This window comes from Neohortaea acidophila (genome assembly GCF_010093505.1).
Source record: "Neohortaea acidophila strain CBS 113389 unplaced genomic scaffold BDY17scaffold_4, whole genome shotgun sequence".
NCBI lineage: Eukaryota > Fungi > Ascomycota > Dothideomycetes > Mycosphaerellales > Teratosphaeriaceae > Neohortaea > Neohortaea acidophila.
Window position 1 is genome coordinate 1,298,302 of NW_022985513.1, and position 17,001 is coordinate 1,315,302.

At 57.3% G+C, this 17,001-nt stretch overlaps 8 protein-coding genes across 8 annotated transcripts; 5 read left to right on the forward strand and 3 right to left on the reverse strand.

The window, feature by feature from the left end:
• The first annotated feature begins 4 nt into the window (after positions 1-4).
• BDY17DRAFT_345197 (mitochondrial import inner membrane translocase subunit Tim54) lies at positions 5-1,853 on the forward strand. The gene is made up of 3 exons (XM_033738075.1): positions 5-178; positions 234-1,757; positions 1,814-1,853. Exons 1-2 carry the CDS (start codon positions 34-36, stop codon positions 1,541-1,543), a joined length of 1,455 nt encoding a protein of 484 aa, XP_033590995.1. The 5' UTR covers positions 5-33; the 3' UTR covers positions 1,544-1,757; positions 1,814-1,853.
• BDY17DRAFT_128204 (uncharacterized protein) lies at positions 1,716-4,072 on the forward strand. Its single transcript, XM_033729382.1, has 6 exons — positions 1,716-1,757; positions 1,814-2,050; positions 2,118-2,925; positions 2,985-3,634; positions 3,693-3,748; positions 3,810-4,072. Exons 2-6 carry the CDS (start codon positions 1,944-1,946, stop codon positions 3,932-3,934), a joined length of 1,746 nt encoding a protein of 581 aa, XP_033590996.1. The 5' UTR covers positions 1,716-1,757; positions 1,814-1,943; the 3' UTR covers positions 3,935-4,072.
• A 938-nt stretch (positions 4,073-5,010) lies between these two features.
• BDY17DRAFT_323280 (uncharacterized protein) lies at positions 5,011-5,319 on the forward strand (the record flags this gene model as incomplete). The annotated part of the gene is made up of 1 exon (XM_033736982.1): positions 5,011-5,319. One exon carries the CDS (start codon positions 5,011-5,013, stop codon positions 5,317-5,319), a length of 309 nt encoding a protein of 102 aa, XP_033590997.1.
• Positions 5,320-5,638: 319 nt separating this feature from the next.
• On the reverse strand, positions 5,639-7,678 carry BDY17DRAFT_295613 (uncharacterized protein). Its single transcript, XM_033733328.1, has one exon. The coding sequence runs from the start codon at positions 7,552-7,554 to the stop codon at positions 5,797-5,799; it is 1,758 nt and encodes a 585-aa protein (XP_033590998.1). The 5' UTR covers positions 7,555-7,678; the 3' UTR covers positions 5,639-5,796.
• A 273-nt stretch (positions 7,679-7,951) lies between these two features.
• Positions 7,952-9,016, forward strand: BDY17DRAFT_232271 (casein kinase II, regulatory subunit; the record flags this gene model as incomplete). The annotated part of the gene is made up of 3 exons (XM_033730234.1): positions 7,952-7,999; positions 8,359-8,604; positions 8,669-9,016. Coding segments are annotated over 3 exons (642 nt in total), but the record flags the coding sequence as incomplete, so codon positions are not given.
• An 899-nt stretch (positions 9,017-9,915) lies between these two features.
• On the reverse strand, positions 9,916-10,551 carry BDY17DRAFT_323283 (uncharacterized protein; the record flags this gene model as incomplete). Its single annotated transcript, XM_033736983.1, has 2 exons — positions 9,916-10,477; positions 10,538-10,551. The coding sequence occupies 2 exons, from the start codon at positions 10,549-10,551 to the stop codon at positions 9,916-9,918; spliced, it is 576 nt and encodes a 191-aa protein (XP_033591000.1).
• A 193-nt stretch (positions 10,552-10,744) lies between these two features.
• BDY17DRAFT_295621 (uncharacterized protein) lies at positions 10,745-12,339 on the forward strand. The gene is made up of 3 exons (XM_033733329.1): positions 10,745-10,915; positions 10,981-12,047; positions 12,103-12,339. The coding sequence occupies exons 1-3, from the start codon at positions 10,913-10,915 to the stop codon at positions 12,170-12,172; spliced, it is 1,140 nt and encodes a 379-aa protein (XP_033591001.1). The 5' UTR covers positions 10,745-10,912; the 3' UTR covers positions 12,173-12,339.
• Positions 12,340-13,086: 747 nt separating this feature from the next.
• On the reverse strand, positions 13,087-16,689 carry BDY17DRAFT_309672 (uncharacterized protein; the record flags this gene model as incomplete). Its single annotated transcript, XM_033735359.1, has 1 exon — positions 13,087-16,689. One exon carries the CDS (start codon positions 16,687-16,689, stop codon positions 13,087-13,089), a length of 3,603 nt encoding a protein of 1,200 aa, XP_033591002.1.
• Between the last annotated feature and the right edge of the window lie 312 nt (positions 16,690-17,001).

A 17,001-nucleotide genomic window follows, 5' to 3' on the forward strand; every position in this document is an offset into this window, starting at 1 on the left:
ACACCATACCTCTGCCCTCCGCATGCGCTGAGCATGTCGGACCCAAAAGCTGCCAATGTCGGCCAGAATGGTCCTGCGACCTCTGGGCAGGCATCGACAGCCACGGCCGGCCAGGGTGCGGCACCAGCCAAGCCTGCTGCTACTGCTTCTCAAGGCAACCCGGCTTTTCGCATGATGGGTATCTATCCCATTCAAAGCAGTTCCATTTGCACATTCTGATTGACTATCAACAGGCCTACCTCGCCTCCGACTACCCTCCAGGAACTGGCTCATCTTCCTCTCCATCACTGGCTCCTTCGCGTCGGCCGTCATATACGACAAATGGCAGACTCGCCGCGCGCGCGAGAAGTGGTGCAACCTCGTCTCCCACATAGCCCAAGAGCCCATCTCGTCGCACACCATTCCCCGAAAGATGACCATTTACCTAGCAGCGCCGCCCGGGGATGGACTGAGGAGTGCACGCGAGCACTTCCACACCTACGTCAAGCCTGTGCTGGTTGCAGCAGCGATGGATTGGGATGTAGTGGAAGGGCGCAAGGAAGGTGATGTCCGATTCAAGACGGCGGAGAGAATACGTAGAAAACGCAAGAGACGAGACGAGGGGGAGCCTTTGTCGGAAGAGGAGGCCGAGAAGCTTTTGCTTATCGATGGAATCCGAGCCAACAATGGGACAACAGAGTACAACGGGGTGGCTGGCGACTTGGTCATCGGCCGACATACGTGGAAGGAGTATGTGAGAGGGCTGCACGAGGGCTGGCTTGGACCTGTCGATCCTCCTAAACAGCCGGAGTCTCACGAGCCCGCTCAGGAAGAAGCGCCGGCTCATTCGCCTGGACATTCATCTCTAGGTGACGCTGCCGTCAAGGCCGCAGTACAACATGTAGTCCCCGGCACGTCTGGCTCGGAGCTTGGGGGGCAAAACGCCTCGGATGCTTCTCCAGTCACGGAGCTATCAACAGAAGACCAAGCGACAGGGGACGACGAGGCACAGAAAGAAGATGAGAAAAAGAAGGAAGAAGAAGAGAAGCCCAAGCCGCGGCAACCACCACCTTACATCCAGCCTTCCGAATATGAATCCGCCACACTATCCCCGAACATCCCCGATGTTATTGGCCCTAGCATTGGCGTGCGCATGCCCCACATCCTCGGTATGCGCAACACACCCATCCGACTGTATCGCTTTCTCACGCGTCGACGGCTTGCCGACTCCGTCGGGCGGGACGTGGCTACTGCAGTGCTTGCTTCGTATCGACCGTACGACACATTTCCTGCCGACCATTCTGCAAGTGCCGATGCGGGCGGAGAGAGCGCAGAGCAAACCGAAGTCCTTCGCCATGAAGAAAGCGACTGGTGGAAGACAACGTTCAAGCCTCGCCAGGAGCATGAAGAAAGTGTTTGGGTAGAGGACGTCGTGCTGGATGAACGCGTGACCAGCCGAATGCGCGCTTTCCAGTTGACTGCCGAGGATGAAGATCGAGCGAAGAGGCTGGGCGATGGGACAGAGAAGGTAGACCAGAAGCCAGCTGCCGAAGACACCTCTTGAAGACCAGGTGATGCATCGGCAGCTTGTATGGCCTCATCGAGATTGTGCAGGTCCAAGCAGTGTGGCATGGACAACTCTCAGCTCCGACAAAGATACCTATTAGTACAGAAGTCACTTCAGTGATGTGTCTGCTTCGTACTTCACCCGCAATGCCTCGTTGTATCGTAAGCAGTGCCCTATTTACTTACGGTTGAGGAATCGCTGCGCTTCATTGGTCAGGTCGTTTACAAGCTTGGACCAGCTCGAAATCGAGAAGCTGACTGGCTGCAGTCGTCCAACCCGAACATCGTTTCGTACGTATTCACAGCCGACTGCGGCCTGACGGATGCGATGACATCTTGGAATATCAAAATAGCGGACAGCATGGCCTGGCATTCTACTTCCACATTGCCCGTTGGTTATGCATCGCTACCCATTCCTCGTCGCTGCCATGGCTGAGGGTGCATCGCGGCCGGTAGGCCGCAGAAGATATGCGCCTAAGACTCGCAGCGGTTGTCTGACGTGCAAGTATGTATCGACACCCCTTCCCGGCCCTGGGGTACTCGGCTCCAAGATGACCAACACAAATGAACAGGATCCGTCGCATCAAATGCGATGAAGCAAAGCCCTCCTGCAAGCGCTGTACGAGTACAGGCCGCAAATGCGATGGCTACGGAGAGGTCAAGACGGTCTCTCTAGTCGAGTCACCTCCTGCTACCATTAATGCTGCTTTGGTGTTGGATGTCTCCTCTGACCCTCTGGAGAGAAGAACCTTTGACTTCTTCCGCAGCAAGACCGTTGCAGGGATATCTGGATATTTTCACGATGCCGTCTGGGAGCGTACAGTCCTCCAAGTATCTCACAGCGAGCCCACCATCCGATTTGCCGTCAATGCTCTTGGCGCACTACACGAAGAGATCTTGTTGCGCAGAGAAGGGCGGGTGCAAGGCTTGTCCATCGGCGCCGAGTGCAGAACAAGCTTCCCCATGAAGCAGTATACAAAGGCCATCCAGGGTTTGCAGCGGCTCCTCGAGTCAGACCAAGTCCCGCTAGACCTCGTCCTTCTCTGCTCAATGGTCTTTATGCATTTCGAGGCCTTGCATCAGTCGTTCTTGCCCGCGCTCGTTCATCTGGAAAACGCAATCCGTTTGCTCAAGGCAAGGCAAGCATCTTGCGGCAAGAAGGTTGATGAAGGCATCGTCCAGTCGATCATGCGTATGGACGTACAGGGCTCCGTTTATCTCGGCATGCGCATCCCTGGTCTGCCATACTATCAAATGGAGTCGCCCCTTCAGTCCACAACCATACGCGATCTGAGCCATGCTCGAGATATCGTGAATACATCAACGTCCCGTCTGCTGCACTTCGTCCGAACGGAGGCCGACAAGTACAAGTTCCGCGAGGTATGTCTCTTTCAAACCGCTCACCCGACATCGATCAATGCCTTAATCTTTCCCTCTAGCCTGGCAACGTGCCGCTCGAGGTCTACGCGCGAGCCCAAGAATTTCAGCAGTCTACTGCACGACTTGATCAGATGCTCTATGACTTTATGCAAGACATGAGTCATCGTCGCACAATACGTGAGCAGCGCGGTCTAGATATGCTCCGAAGCAGAGCAAAGATCAACAGGGTGCTCGCCGGGACATGCCTGCACGCCGAAGCTTCAGCACTGGATGGCTTTCAGAGCCACTTTGAAGAAATTCTCACCCTATGCAACTATCGGTGTTGCAGCGAGGATCTAGAAGGGTTTCTCTTTTCTCCCTCATTGGATGATGGGCTGGTCTGGCCGCTCTTGTTCGTTGCATCTGCTTGTCGCGACAGCAGGATCCGACACCAAGCCCACGCACGTCTGAAGAGCTTACCAGCCAAAGATGGCGTATGGCACGTTGAAATTCTGGCGAGACTCACCGAGGCCGAAATACGCTACGAAGAGGCCTTGTTCGAAGGAGACCATCCGACTTGTAAGGATATCCCGGAATGGCGAAGGGTCCACGCCTCTGCGCTCGATCAGTGGGACGTTTCTTCCGGCAAGACAACAGTGCGAGTGGCCCTGCGAACCCGTCCGAACGGAATGGACGGCGAATGGGAGGACGTTTGGGAGACGCTGCACTTGTACGTTCTGACCTGCTTCTCCATTCTTCAAAGTTGGCCCTGCTGATGATCGATGCAGTTCGACAACGGTCAGCGAATGTGACGTACAAGACTTTTATAGTAACAGTGTTCCCGGTATGACACAGTCAGAGCACGGCCGAACCTCGAAGACACACACTAACATGTTCTACGACAGTGGTGTCCATGGCATACGCGGATCTCAACCCATTGGATCTGCAATCGAGCGTCAAGTGGGCGGCGCGTACAGGCCCTTTCACGCCTAATCTCTGCCTCCCCAACAGAAGCAAGCTATTCCCCTGAACATGCATCGCTTCAGTTGAGTGGGTGACCGATTCAGGCCGGCTTGTCTGCAACATCCCGTGAGGGCGAAGACGGGCGGCACGGTTTGCTGTCCATGTATGATGACTACGATTGTCGACTGAAGCCGAGTCGGCAGAGTGAGGAACTCGTCTATTTCGAGGATGGACTGATGTGACGACGTCAGAAGTCAAGCAAAGCGGCTGCCAACCTGGAATCATCTGCGAAGAGTAACCAACAAGGCCACTTTTCGTAACACCGATGGCCTAGACCGGAATCTATCGGCCATGGTCGTACCCGTCTGACTGACTCCACAGTCGGCCTTTGACGTTGCATTTGGGCATCAAGCTTACCCGACGGATCCTGCACACACACAAGTGCGCACAGAATCGCGTACGACAGGCAGCACACTCACGAAAACAAAGATGCCTGTCTGCGACCGGCAGAATACTGTATTGCCCGGCCCTTCTACCGAACTTTGGCGCGCTCCGCCAGCGGCTGTATATCTCGCGTGGCAATTTGGGCATTAATCGATCGCCTCGACCATCAACAGGAACCTTGCACGACTCGGAGGCCCATGCTTGGATGTGAAGGCGGCACTAGGACTCAGCCAATACGGTAGCTGACATCGTATCTGGCAGCTGCAGGTCCTCGCGCAGCCGGCTGCGGGAGATCCCATACTCCCTCCCCAAAGCAGTTAGATCCGCCGGGTTACGTATTCGCCCCGTCTGGCTGATGCATTCTCACGCACCGCGTGCGCGTTCACTTGCTGCGGCGGGCAGCTTGGTATCGCCCGTACACGGCAGTCAAAGCCTCTTCCCAGGCCGTTTCATCTTTTTACGACACCCACCCCACTTCCTCGTGGGCCCACCATGCGCCTCCCAACACGCTATGAAGACCGCGTGTGCTTATGGACGACGTATGACAGCCCGGCTGTGCTCTTAGGCGAACTCTTAATAAGGCGGTAGGTAGGTGGGCGGCAGCGCGATGTTCTTCATCCAGACCCTTGCACTCAATCACCTTTGCTCGCTTTCACTCCTCCGTTCGCCATCGGTGAAAACGGCCATCCAGACCCAACAATGAAGACCGCAATTCTCGCCGGTTTCCTCAGCACGGCTACCCTCCTCGTCACCGCCGCACCATTCGACCAACCCGTGCACGCAGACGTGGTTCGGAGGGATTGGAGAGACTTCCTCCACGCCGCTCCGTACGCCCTTACCGGAACCGCGACGACCTCCACCCTTTCTGGCCATTCCTACCCGACAGGCACCGGTGTGCCTCTCAGGCCGTCTGGCATGCCCTACCCATCGGGCACTGCTGCCCCTTCCAGCACCGGCTCGTCTGCCGCGTTCATGAGGATTTCCCCCGAAATCCAACATCTCCATTAGATGAATGGCCCGTCTGGGTTTTGGAAGAGGCCTTCGTTTCTGGACGGCGGCTTACGACTTATGTGCACTCATTTATCCCGATCCAAAAGGATCAGCAACCGCATCGATTCAAGCGGTGCAGCCTTACGAAGCGTCCATTCGAAACTGATCGGGGTGCGGCGCAATGCAATGACACGCATGGTGAGAAGGGAGCGGACTTAAGTCGATGGCAATGGGGACGATGCCTCGCAGAATGTGAAGCGCCTAAAAAGAGCGTGCTTTAAGGTAGACACCCCCGTTACGGGAGATAATGATGAAATTTTATACTATACAAGAGCGGAGTCGAAAGTCGTTCTTCCTCTTTCCCTTTTCCGAAGCGCTGAATCTTCTCTACTTGCACAATGCGTCGCTGTACACAAACCGCCAAAAAGAGAATCCCGCGTGGGTAGCGCGACCTCTATGAAACGCCGTAGATGCTGAGCTATGCCGGTGGCTTCTTCAGATGTAATCTCTGCCGCTCTTTTGCAGTTCAATCAACCTCCAGCCTCTAGTCTCTGGGTTGGCCACTTCCTCCGGCAGTCGTGTCACGCCAATGGCATACGTCACTTGCTGCACTTTGTCTTCCATGCCCGCCGCCAGCTCTCCGCTCTTGGCATTGCGGTACACGTGCACTTCCTGCGTTCGCGCCATCAGCACGAACACGGGCACTTCGCCGGGGTCCAAGATTCGAGCCGAGAGAATGTCGACGTTTCGAATGTCCAGGATTTTGCCGTCCGATTTGAGGCCTTGTGTGGTGTATTGCTGCATCAGCGCACTGTAGACTTGGAACTGGGCGGCCGAGAGCCAGAGCTGAAGGGTCTCCACATCGCCTTTGACGTACGCCTCGAGGACTTCGGGGAGAATGTACGTCCGCATCTCGGTGAGGAAAGGCTCGAGTTGGAAGGACGGGTCCATCTCACGGAACTTCTTGATGACCATGGCGGTCTCGTTTTCGGCGAAGAAGCCGGCGATCCGGTCGGACACCGAGCGCGCTGTGGTGATGAGGGGATTTTCCGACTCACGGTAGGTGGCCCCCAATCCAAAGATTCTTTGCATCACGGGCGAATTGTCTCGGAAGCTCTTCCAAGACTGATTCCATGCCGAGTCTTTGTGCAAAGTCACATTGACACCAGCTTCAGGATCCTCTTCAAACACCTGCGCTTGCGTACGGCCCGCCTTGGCTTCGCGCAACTCGCGCTGACGCTTGCGCTCCTCTTTCTCCGTCCACCCGCCATATCGCTGAGAAGCGGATCCGTCGTCCACAACGTCCTTGACGTTTTTGTAGGCCTCGGTCTCGCGGAGCGGGCGGGTCGCTTTCTCCACGCCTGATCCAATAGCTGAGGCACCGTGACGAAGTCCGCGGACGACAGGGGTGTCCCATGTCCAGGCGGCGCTTTTGCCAATGGCGCTGGCAGAGCCCATGACCACCTTGCCGGTCGTTGTGCTGGCCGCTTCGGCGGCACGACTGTATGCGCTGCGCGCCTTTTGCACATTCGGGTTTTGGGTGAAGTCGTGAATACTCCCGCTCAGTTGTTCCGTGCTCTCGTTCCACTCCTTGCTGGCTTTGAACTCCGACGACAGCGTTTCGGTGAAGACCTGCCAAGGCGTTTTGCTGCCGTGTGGGGGCTCCTCCGGCGCCTGTTTCTTCCCCTTCTCCTGCTTAGCGCCCTCTTCGCCAGCTTCGCCCGACTCCTCCTGGGCCTTGTCCTTCTCCTCCTGCTCCTGCTCCTTGCGCGCAGCTTCTTCAAACTTTGCCCATTCCTTTTCACTATCTGACCTAGCCTTTGCAAATGCTTCCTCTGCTGCGCTGGCTGCCGGAGACTCGTCTTTGACTAACGGATCCTCGGGCGGAGATTGAGGCTGGGACGAGGATGTTGCTTGCGGCTGCTGCTGCTGCTTCGGGGCCTGTTGGGACTCTCCAGCTTTTTCGCGCTGGCGCTGCTCTCGGAGCTCCTTGAAGGAAACATGTCTTGTCTGAGTTGGGTTTATCGAGACTGTGGGGTGTAGAAAGGGCAGCCGAAGCGCACTTGGAGGAGCGATGGCGCTGGAGGTGTTTCGCGGTGGCTGGAGGGAGACATCGCTAGAGCGTTGTGGATATGAGGCTATCCGACGGTACGCCGCGGTTCTGCCATAGGAGAAGGTAGGGTGAGAAGCAAGATTGCGGTAGGGTGCAGCGCCTGCTCGCCGCGAAAGAGCGCGGAGGGAAGGCGTGCTCATGCTACGATGCCGGGACGGAAGACGGGGTGGAAGGGAGGGGGTGGGGTAGAGAGGTAGATGTGATGTAGAGTCGAGGCAAGAAGTAAAAGAGTGGCGACAGAAGCAGAGAGAAGGCGAGATGCAGTGAAGGCATGAGAAGGCGAGATCCCTCATGACTTTCTTGAACAAGCTTTTGCTCGCGAGGGCGCTTCGGGAGCAGCCGAGGGGGGCCTGAGGCATCAAGCCTGAACATGCGGTACCTTACATGGGCCAGAACCTTCACGACAGCTCTTGCGCACCGCCTCACCCGCCGCCCCATACGCCCTTCCACACGATGCGCTAATAATATGCGCCCTTTGTCCACCTGAACTCCTCTGCTCCTGCCTTTCATGCCTTTGCCACGCCCGGCATGGACGACTTTGCAAGCGACACCGACAGTGATTACACTTCCTACTGGAGAGACTGGGTAAGATTTCCAAACTATCCACTCCCTATCCCCTCCTTCACTGTTTGTTTCCTTCACCTACACGGCTGTGCGCGCGCGGGAACAAGGCCAGGTCGGCAGCATACCTCTGTGCCAGGCCGAGACTTGGAGTCCCACCAAATTTACCTTGGGCTGAGGCATCGAACCGCTCGCAATGGCCTCTTCCCACATGCGCATCAGCGAGGATGCGCACATGTTCGGAGAGACCCGACCCCGAGTGCCCGGAGAAGACTTACCTCCACTGCTCGAGCAACACCGGAGGAGCCTCTGGGCGGTTATTGTTCATGCCACTCGCTCATTTCCATCCCAAAGGCTGCGCTAACGTGCCGTGCGTCTCTCAGTTCATCAGCTCCCGCGGCAACGAGTACTTTTGCGAAATCGACGAGGACTACCTCACCGACCGCTTCAATCTGACCGGCCTCAACACCGAGGTGCAGTATTATCAATATGCCCTCGACCTCGTCACCGATGTCTTTGACATGGACGTCGACGACGATATGCGCGTACAAATCGAGAAGAGCGCGAGGCATCTGTATGGGCTGGTACACGCGCGGTACGTCGTGACTACTAGGGGTTTGGCCAAGATGGTAAGACTTTGTCCCCCACTTTGCATGATACGATCATGGCCTTTGCTTACGCACCGCACGGCAGATGGAGAAGTACAAACAAGGCGTTTTTGGCAAATGTCCTCGCGTCATCTGCGAGTCACAACACTTACTCCCCGTCGGCCAGCACGACATTCCCAACGTGTCCACCGTGAAGCTGTACTGCGCCAAATGCGAGGACATCTACAACCCCAAGTCGACCCGGCACAACAGCATAGATGGCGCATACTTCGGCACCAGCTTCCACAGCATCTTGTTCCAGGTCTATCCGGCGCTGATGCCGCAGAAGACGCAGCGGAGGTACGAGCCGCGAATCTATGGGTTCCGGGTGCATGCGTCGGCGGCCCTCATGCGGTGGCAGGAGGAGCGCAGGGAGGAGATGAAGGAGAGGTTAAAGGCGAGAACCATCGAAACCGGCTTCGAGGAGGAGGACGAAGGCGAGGATGAGATGGAGAGTGAGGACGATGGGGATGAGGATCAGGAGGATGGGATTGACGACATGTTCGAAGTGCCTGGCAGAGCAATGCAAGGGGTACAGTGAAGGGAGTCCAACGGGAGACGGCGTCTTAAATCATATCAGACATTACCTGTTATCCGTTGTTGCTGAGTATATGCTGTTCCTCAAAACAATGAGGCCCAGGCCATACGTTTCTGGTCGAATACGGGGCCTGCGTAAAGACAAAAAACGAAACTCCCTTGCAGGAAGAAGCAAGACGAGACTCGTAGGACCCAACAGATTGTGACGTTTTTGGCTAAGACCGAGTGATTAATTGATGCTGCAAGCCATTGGTTAGACGCTGATCGTAGATGAATCGATATATAGAGATCATGATTGGCGACGAGCTGCCAAATTACTGGAAGGGGACGAATCGAGTTGATCGAGTCACAGTCATCGTTTCACAATCTGTGATGTATCTTTCTAGCATACGCTCTTGGAATGTTAGAGGATCTTCTCAACATACACGCTCGCAAGGCCCGAGATGAAACAGGCCATCGTCAGCAACGCGAGGCCCAAATCATGCCGTTCTCTAGCGAGGTTCTGCCGCTCGATGTATTGAGTCCCGCGGTGACGTCGTCGGAGAGAGGTGAGGTGATGCTTGCAGACATCGCGGAGAAGTGATGGAGACATGAGCCCAAGAGGGGGAGCTCATTGTATGCCCGGCCGCGCGCTAATTCCAGCCTTCCTTTTCGCCCGTAGCTTGCGCCGATCTGCACGGGGACCACACAGCACGATGGAGACTCGGATTGATTGTGCATGATGCCGACGTGGGGATGTCACCAGACGTCATGCCGTCAACTCAAGTCCAGCTTCCATAGGCCGTCTCCCGCGTAATGGCCGTTTTCAATCGCCACACCCTTCTTCTTCTCCTTCATCTCTTTCGTGCCCATCTTCAAGATGCCAATCATGCATGCGTGCTCTTTGCCCTCCGCATGAACGGCCACCACTTCCCCCGCCTCGAGTTCCTTTCCGTCATTGCCATACTCTGGCCCCGCGTCCTCGTCGCCCGGTAATCTCCCACCCGCGCTCGTCAAGCCGGGGACCATCAGTGTCGCTCCACTCAACACGAAGCGAACTCCTCCACGATCGATGCGCACGCGCTGGAAACACCAGGGATACTGCTGCACAATCTTCAGGTGGGGGATGATTTTGTCGTCCATGTGCTGCCAGAGCAAGGGCTGGCCGTTGAGGCTGTACACGCTGACACGGTCGGGCACCTTGACAAGGTCGAGCTGCTCCTTCTTGGGCAGGATGTCGTCGATGTAGGGGGCGAGTAGGGGATACGTCTCGAGCACTTTGGCGCGGATGGCGCGTTGGGCGGAGGACTTGACCTTGGACTTGGCCCCTGGGGAGACACTGCGGGGATGGTGAGTGGGATGGGAAGGGATGTAGACAGACAGACGGATACGGACTGACTCTTTCTTGAACATTTCGACGGACGTGCAATGCGGTGGAGGTGGAGGCAGCGCAAGGTGTGCACCAGCAAGCATCAAGTGCAGTCTGGAAATGCGTGCCCCACTAATAAATCAATCAACTGCCAAGATGGAAGCTGATTGATCCCTGCAAGCAAGCGTCGGCCAGAAAAGTCGGCGGGGCCTTGTGAAGCCACGTCTAGAGAACAATAATCACTTGAATCAACCCTCCGTCTTCCATTCCGACCGCTTCTGCCACTTGGATCCCGCATCCGTCGAAGTAATACATTTATTGTTATCGATTGGAAGTGCCCTCCTTGGCCAAGTGCTGCATCTCTTCGCCAGCCCAATCATCCGCTCAGCGCCTGTCCCTGGCAAGATGGTAATGCCCCCGCTGCAACGTACCAGAAAGGTCATGACGATGCGGCGATACTGACAACCTCCCAGGCTACCGACTCGCGCAAGCGCCTCGCCCTCGCCATCATCGACTTCCTCTCCACCAGCCTCAAAGACGGCTCGGTTCCCCCCGAAGATGCAGACTCCATCGAGATCGCGAGCAACTGCATCGCCGAATGCTTCCACGTCGACCCCTCCGACTCCGCCGCCGTGGCCGACGCACTAGGCGGTCAGAACCTCCTGAGCATCTACGGCGTTTATGAGAAGCTCAAGGGAAAGAAAAGCAGTGGCGCGAGCGCTGCGGCCGCCAGCAGCAGCAGTAGCAGTGGGGCAGCACAACCTAGTGTTCCCAAGGAGGGCGAGAAGGGCGGGCCGACAGAGGAGAGTGAAAGGCTAAAGGGACAGGGCAATGCCGCGATGCAAAAGAAGGACTACCAAGCTGCCGTCGACCTCTACACCAAAGCCCTCGAGATCTCCCCCCTCAACCCCATCTACCTCTCCAACCGTGCCGCCGCCTACAGCGCCCTCCAACACCACGAGTTCGCAAAGAACGATGCAGAGCTCGCCACGGCCACCGACCCCGCCTATTCCAAAGCCTGGTCGCGACTCGGCCTCGCGAGATTTGCCCTGGGCGATGCAAAGGGCAGCATGGAGGCCTACAAGGCTGGCATCGATGCCGAAGGCAACGGCGGGAGCGAGAGCATGAAGAAGGGCTACGAAACGGCGAAGCGCAAGGTGGAAGAAGACACGAACGCCGATTCCGATGTGGGCCCGGACATTGACGGCACTGCAACCGCACGTTCCCAGCCCGGCGCTGCTGGAGGCATGCCGGATCTCGGCGGCCTGGCGTCGCTGCTGGGCGGCGCTGGAGGCGGCGGCGGCGGCATGCCGGACCTGAGCTCCATCATGCAGAATCCCATGATGCGCCAGATGGCGCAGAATCTCATGAGCAATCCCGACATGATGAACAACCTCATGAACAATCCGCAACTACGCAATCTCGCTGGTAGATTCGGCGGTGGCGGAGGCGCTGGTGCAGGAGAAGAAGGCGGCGGCGGCGCTGGTGGTGGCATGCCGAACCTCAGCGAATTGATGAACGACCCGGCCATCGCCGACATGTAAGTCTTTTGAAAGCGAGACTTATCTTACGATTCCGTTGCTAACCATCAGCAGGGCGCGGAATTTCATGGGCGGCATGGGTGGTGCAGGCAGGGGCAGCGGTGGCGCGAGTGGGCAGCGATAGGCACGGGCAGCTGCGCAATAGTAGCACTAAGCGCGAACATACCTTCACGCAACGTCTCGATCTTGCGTGCCATCAAGAGCATCAAGTGTATGCAAACGAAAAGCTTGATAGCGGGGACGGCTGGAAGATGGGGGCACAAGGAGCCTCCAGGCACGAAGGGCGCAGAATCTGCTTCAAAGCCTTTTCATTTCTGTCGATGGATAGAAGCTATCTACAGGGCCTAGACGGCTCGCGGTCTTTGCATGTTGCGTCACATCCACGCTGGCCTTGCTTCACCCACGCTTCCTCCTCAATGTCGTGAACAAGTTTGGTTCAAATGTTCGTATAAGGAGGAGAGAATGAGAGAAATAAGGTGCGGCGCCGTGCAGTCGCTTGAAAGTGCCTCCATCGGCGTGCCGTGTGTCGAATGGTGGACGCGATTGAGAAAGGAGCTCCAAGATCTCATTGGGTGTACTCTGCGACACTTCTGCGCATCCTTCACACCACCGACAATTGAGCCATATCTTATGCTCTGTATTCATGTTGGGACGCACGCCTCGCGAGTGTCGAGGTGGGAGAGGAATGCAAAAGGATGCATTGCAGCGAATGCGGAACGACTTGCTCCCATTGAAAGGTCGCTCACAGTGTCTCGCACCAGCGAGAATAACCAGACTTGCTTTTGTTGAAGATGCTTTGATCGGGCTGGGGGAAAACCTAGGCGGCCGAGACGCTAAATGACCGCTCCAGACTCAACAGTGGCGACTCTTCTGCGTTGGAAGGTAGATGTCTGGATTTCCGCATAACACATGCGCCGCGGTCGTGCCCCGGCTCTGAGCGTATAACAAACGAAGTGGCGATCGTCGTAGAGATTCGATCTCCATTTGGCGTCCGACGAATGAGTACACTTGCGGATCTAGTTCCGAAGCGACGGTGCCTTACGCGTCAAGCTTGTCGAGTTGCTCTTTCAACTTGTCATCCACAATGTCCGCCAATTTCTTCCGGTTCTTCAGGTTCAGCGCGCCGTTACGCCACGCGGAGCGGAGTTGCTTGAACCCCATGCTCTGCACCGAAAGTGGCTCGTTCTGCACCAGTTCTACATAGTCCTTGATCACGCGATCACGGATCGGGTTGTGGCTCGACAGTGACTGCGCGTAGAACTTGACCAGGTTCTGATGGCCGGCGTACGAGTAGCGCGATACGTCCTCCTTCGCGTAGGTTCGGAATTCGGTGTACATGCGGCTGTTGAAGTTGCGGATGAGGAAGTGGCACCAGAATTGGTAGAGGACGTCCATATCGTACGGACAGGCTCCGGTGGCAGCGTGATCCCGTTGATCCAGGGCTTTGCGACGTAGCTGGTTGTACGGCTCTGATATAAGGTCGGAAGGAAGATTGGCAACGGGAACGTCGGAGTCTTTGACCCAGAACACGTCGAAGTTCGACTCGCTCGGGGCACGGTCATTGGATGAAGACTTGTTCGGGCTCGAACGGCGAGGGACTGGAGGCAGGTGCATCTCACTCCCACTCCCGTTCACCAGAGTGGAGTCCTCGTTGGGCTGCTCCATCTCACTGAGGATACTGCGCGAGTCGATCGACCCGTTGGAGAACGTTCTCGATGAGAGACTGTGATAAGGGTGGCGGGGTGGCTGGTTGCTCTGCTGATTTTGCTGCTGGCTGGCTTTCACGACAACCGTCAAAATGTCGACCTGCTCATTTGGGAACGCGTCGGGCTCATTGTTGACGTCGTCCACGACCGCATCGATCGGCGGTCGGTCGGGTGAAGCGGGGGTCTCGCGCGTTGGTGAGCGTGCTGCTCGGCCTCTCGCCTCCTCGCCGTTCATGACATCTGCGTATACAACTTCCGGGATTCCGCCATACGTCCCGTACTGCGGCTGAAAGCCATTCATCATCGGGTAGACGGCATCGTAGGATCTGCGGTCGACGCGTTGCTGCTGAGGCGAAGTCGCCCCTGCTGAAGCTGGCCCACGAAATTGCGCGGTGGTGTTACCACTCTGCAACTGCGGGCGATCCAGATAACGCAACTGCTCAGGCCCATCGTTCTGCGCAGCCTCTTCGCGCTGATCCAGCGGCAGTAGAAACTGTTGCCAGCCATCGGCCCTCCGCAGTCGTTCTTTGCCATCCTCGCCTACACCAATCTCGATGATCTCGGAATTCATGCAGGCAACCTTGAGGATGTCCCTATCCGGCGTGAGCTGCTTCACGCGATTGAAGTTGGCGATGACGGCAAGGAGGACAAAGCCCTTCGAGTCCATGTGCTTGCGAAGGAACATGTCTTTGAGCAAGTTGTCGACGGAGAAGTAGTATTCGAGCTGAGTGGTGACCATCTCAACCAAATACTGAATCTCCATCTGGTTACCAATGGGCACTGCAGTCAGAGGCATCTGGCCTGGATCGTACATGCCAGGGACGTAAGTATTGAGAGGCTGTAGATGTGGTGGCATGGTGGGAGCCGGGTAGCCAAGTCGCTGGAAGTAATTGCCGTCGATTGGGATCGATTGCGACCGTGGGTGCGCACGAGGGTTCCAGCCCCCTCGGCCTGGTCCCATAGGATAGCCAAATTGCTGCCCTCTCGACAGCTGGTAGGGCGATGCTGGCACACCAAACGGAGGCACGAACTCTGGTGGGTAGCCACTCTGATATCCATTGTGCACAGTGTGTCCATTGGCGTTTTCGCGAAGAGTACCACCTCCGCGGCCTCTGCCGCCGCGCTTACTGGGTCGTGGTGGGGCCCATGCTGGGTCGCGAGGAGACTCCAAAGGACGCGCATCTTTGGCGTCTCTCCCTGAAAGAGCGCGAGGAGGCATTGCCATTTGGCGTGCACTCGCATCGTCCGCTCGCTGCGGTTGTATCTCTGACGAGTTGCGCCTCGGGATCGGGGCAGGCACTGCGTCGCTGTCTGGAGCATCCGTCCGAGGGCCGTCTGGCGGGGTCAGAGTATCATTGGAAGCATGAGTCTCGTTTACATTCCGAGATAAGCCATCTGCGGGACTTGTGCCGACCTTGGCGCCGTCTGATGGCCTCTTATCGGTGGCATGAGTCCTCTCTTTCGCTTCACCGTTGGCATTGCGACTCGCCGGGAAGTCGGATTTGCGTTCTTTGAACGAGCTTGCGCTAGACGCACGAGGTCGTCTAGGCGGGGCCGGGCCAGCAACGTCGGGCTTCGCCCGAGGATTAACAGAGGGGTCGGAGGCATGTTTTTCAGAAGAGGGTTCCGTTCCTGGAGCTGATCGGTCGCCACCACTGTGGTGTGATGCTCCTCGATGGCCACCTCTCGCTCTGCCTCCCGAGCTGCTCTTTCCGCCACGCTCGCCATTGGCCGTTCCTCGAGTCTTGCCCTTCGGCTCATCCTTCCAGGTGTCGTAGATGAAGTTGGGAGTAACAGGAAGAGGCTGCCACTCCGGCTTCTTCGCCTTGGTCTTGCTGAGAGGAGTGGCATCGTCAATCTTCTCCTCGGCATCCTTCTTCTGGCCCTCCTTGCGCTCCTTGTCGCCAACACTATCGGGCGTCGGCCAAGATGTGCCGTCCGTTACAAGAGCCGGGGCATCTGTAAGGTTTGAGGGTGCTTTCCGTTCAGGGCGTGAAACTCGACCTCCAGATGGCGCTGAGCCATCTGAAGCGCCGCCATCTGCTGCTGGGCTTGAAGTTACCCATCGATTGCTGCCCGCCGGAGGGTTAGATCGCAGAGCTTTGGGCACGCTCGCAGCACTTGGCATGCTGGTGCTTTCAGCTGGTGGTGACGAAGCATGGGCGACAGAGTTTGTCTGACGCGGTACATCTGCTTGGGAGTGCGCAGTGTCCTTTTTGCTGAGAGGTGCAGCGGTCGACATAGCCGCTGGCGCTGGGGTGGGCGCTGGGGCTGGAGTGGGAACGGTGACTGCAGCGGTCGTTGCTTTGGGGATGGAGGGAACTTTCGCTTTTGCATCCTCGGCTCGCTTTAGCCAGGGGTTGACTGTTGGCGGGAGTGCCTCGTGCAACGCGACCGGCTTCGGTGGCTGTGGAGCAGGTGTGCCCTCCCCTTTCCTCTCTCCCTTCTCAGCTTTCTCGCCCGTGTCACCTTTGACGGATCTCTCTCGTGTTCCCGAGCCATTTTGACGCTCCTTACGTTCTGCAATCCATGAAGGATCCGAAACCTGCGATCTGTTCTCCCATGTGCTCTCTGAGGATGCTCCGTTGGGCGGGGACATTACCTCCTCTTCCTTTGTGGTAGTGCTTGATGATGCGGTGAGGTCTGGCGAGGAGATACCAGACGCGCCGTTGGACGCCTTGTCTTCCGCCCTGGTGCGGTCCACGGGACCTTCTTTTGCTTGTGTGTGCTTTTGCTCCTCAACGGGCTTGACGGTCGTGCTGCCTTCTACCTCCTCCGCCCAATCGCTCTTTGCACTGAGGTCAGGGAGAGCATTGCCTGCGGGTTCGGATGCGAGCTTGCTCGACACCGGCTGCGATGCGGCGGCAGCGGTCCGACCTTTGGCGGCCTGGGCGTAGGAGAAGCCGCCGGTGGGGCCGACGTTGGTGGCGGCCATGACAGGGCCCTCTCGCGCGCTTGCCCACGCCACCCACGTTCAACGATGTCTTCAGTAGCGACAACCCAGTAACGCTTACAACCGTCCGGAGAGGTCACGAGCGGCGCCCCTCTCCGCACAACCACCTCTCGGAACCTCGGCGTGCTTCCCTATGGTGTGATGCAGCGCTCGCGGAGGGGTGACGTCGCGTAGATGGGAGGGAGGGCAGGTTGCGGGCGAAGTGTGCTCCACGGCGCGCTCCGAGTGGAGGGCAGGGTGGTGTAGATGGATTCAGAGTAGCGTAGGTCGGTGGAGCAGAGCCGGCATCTGAGG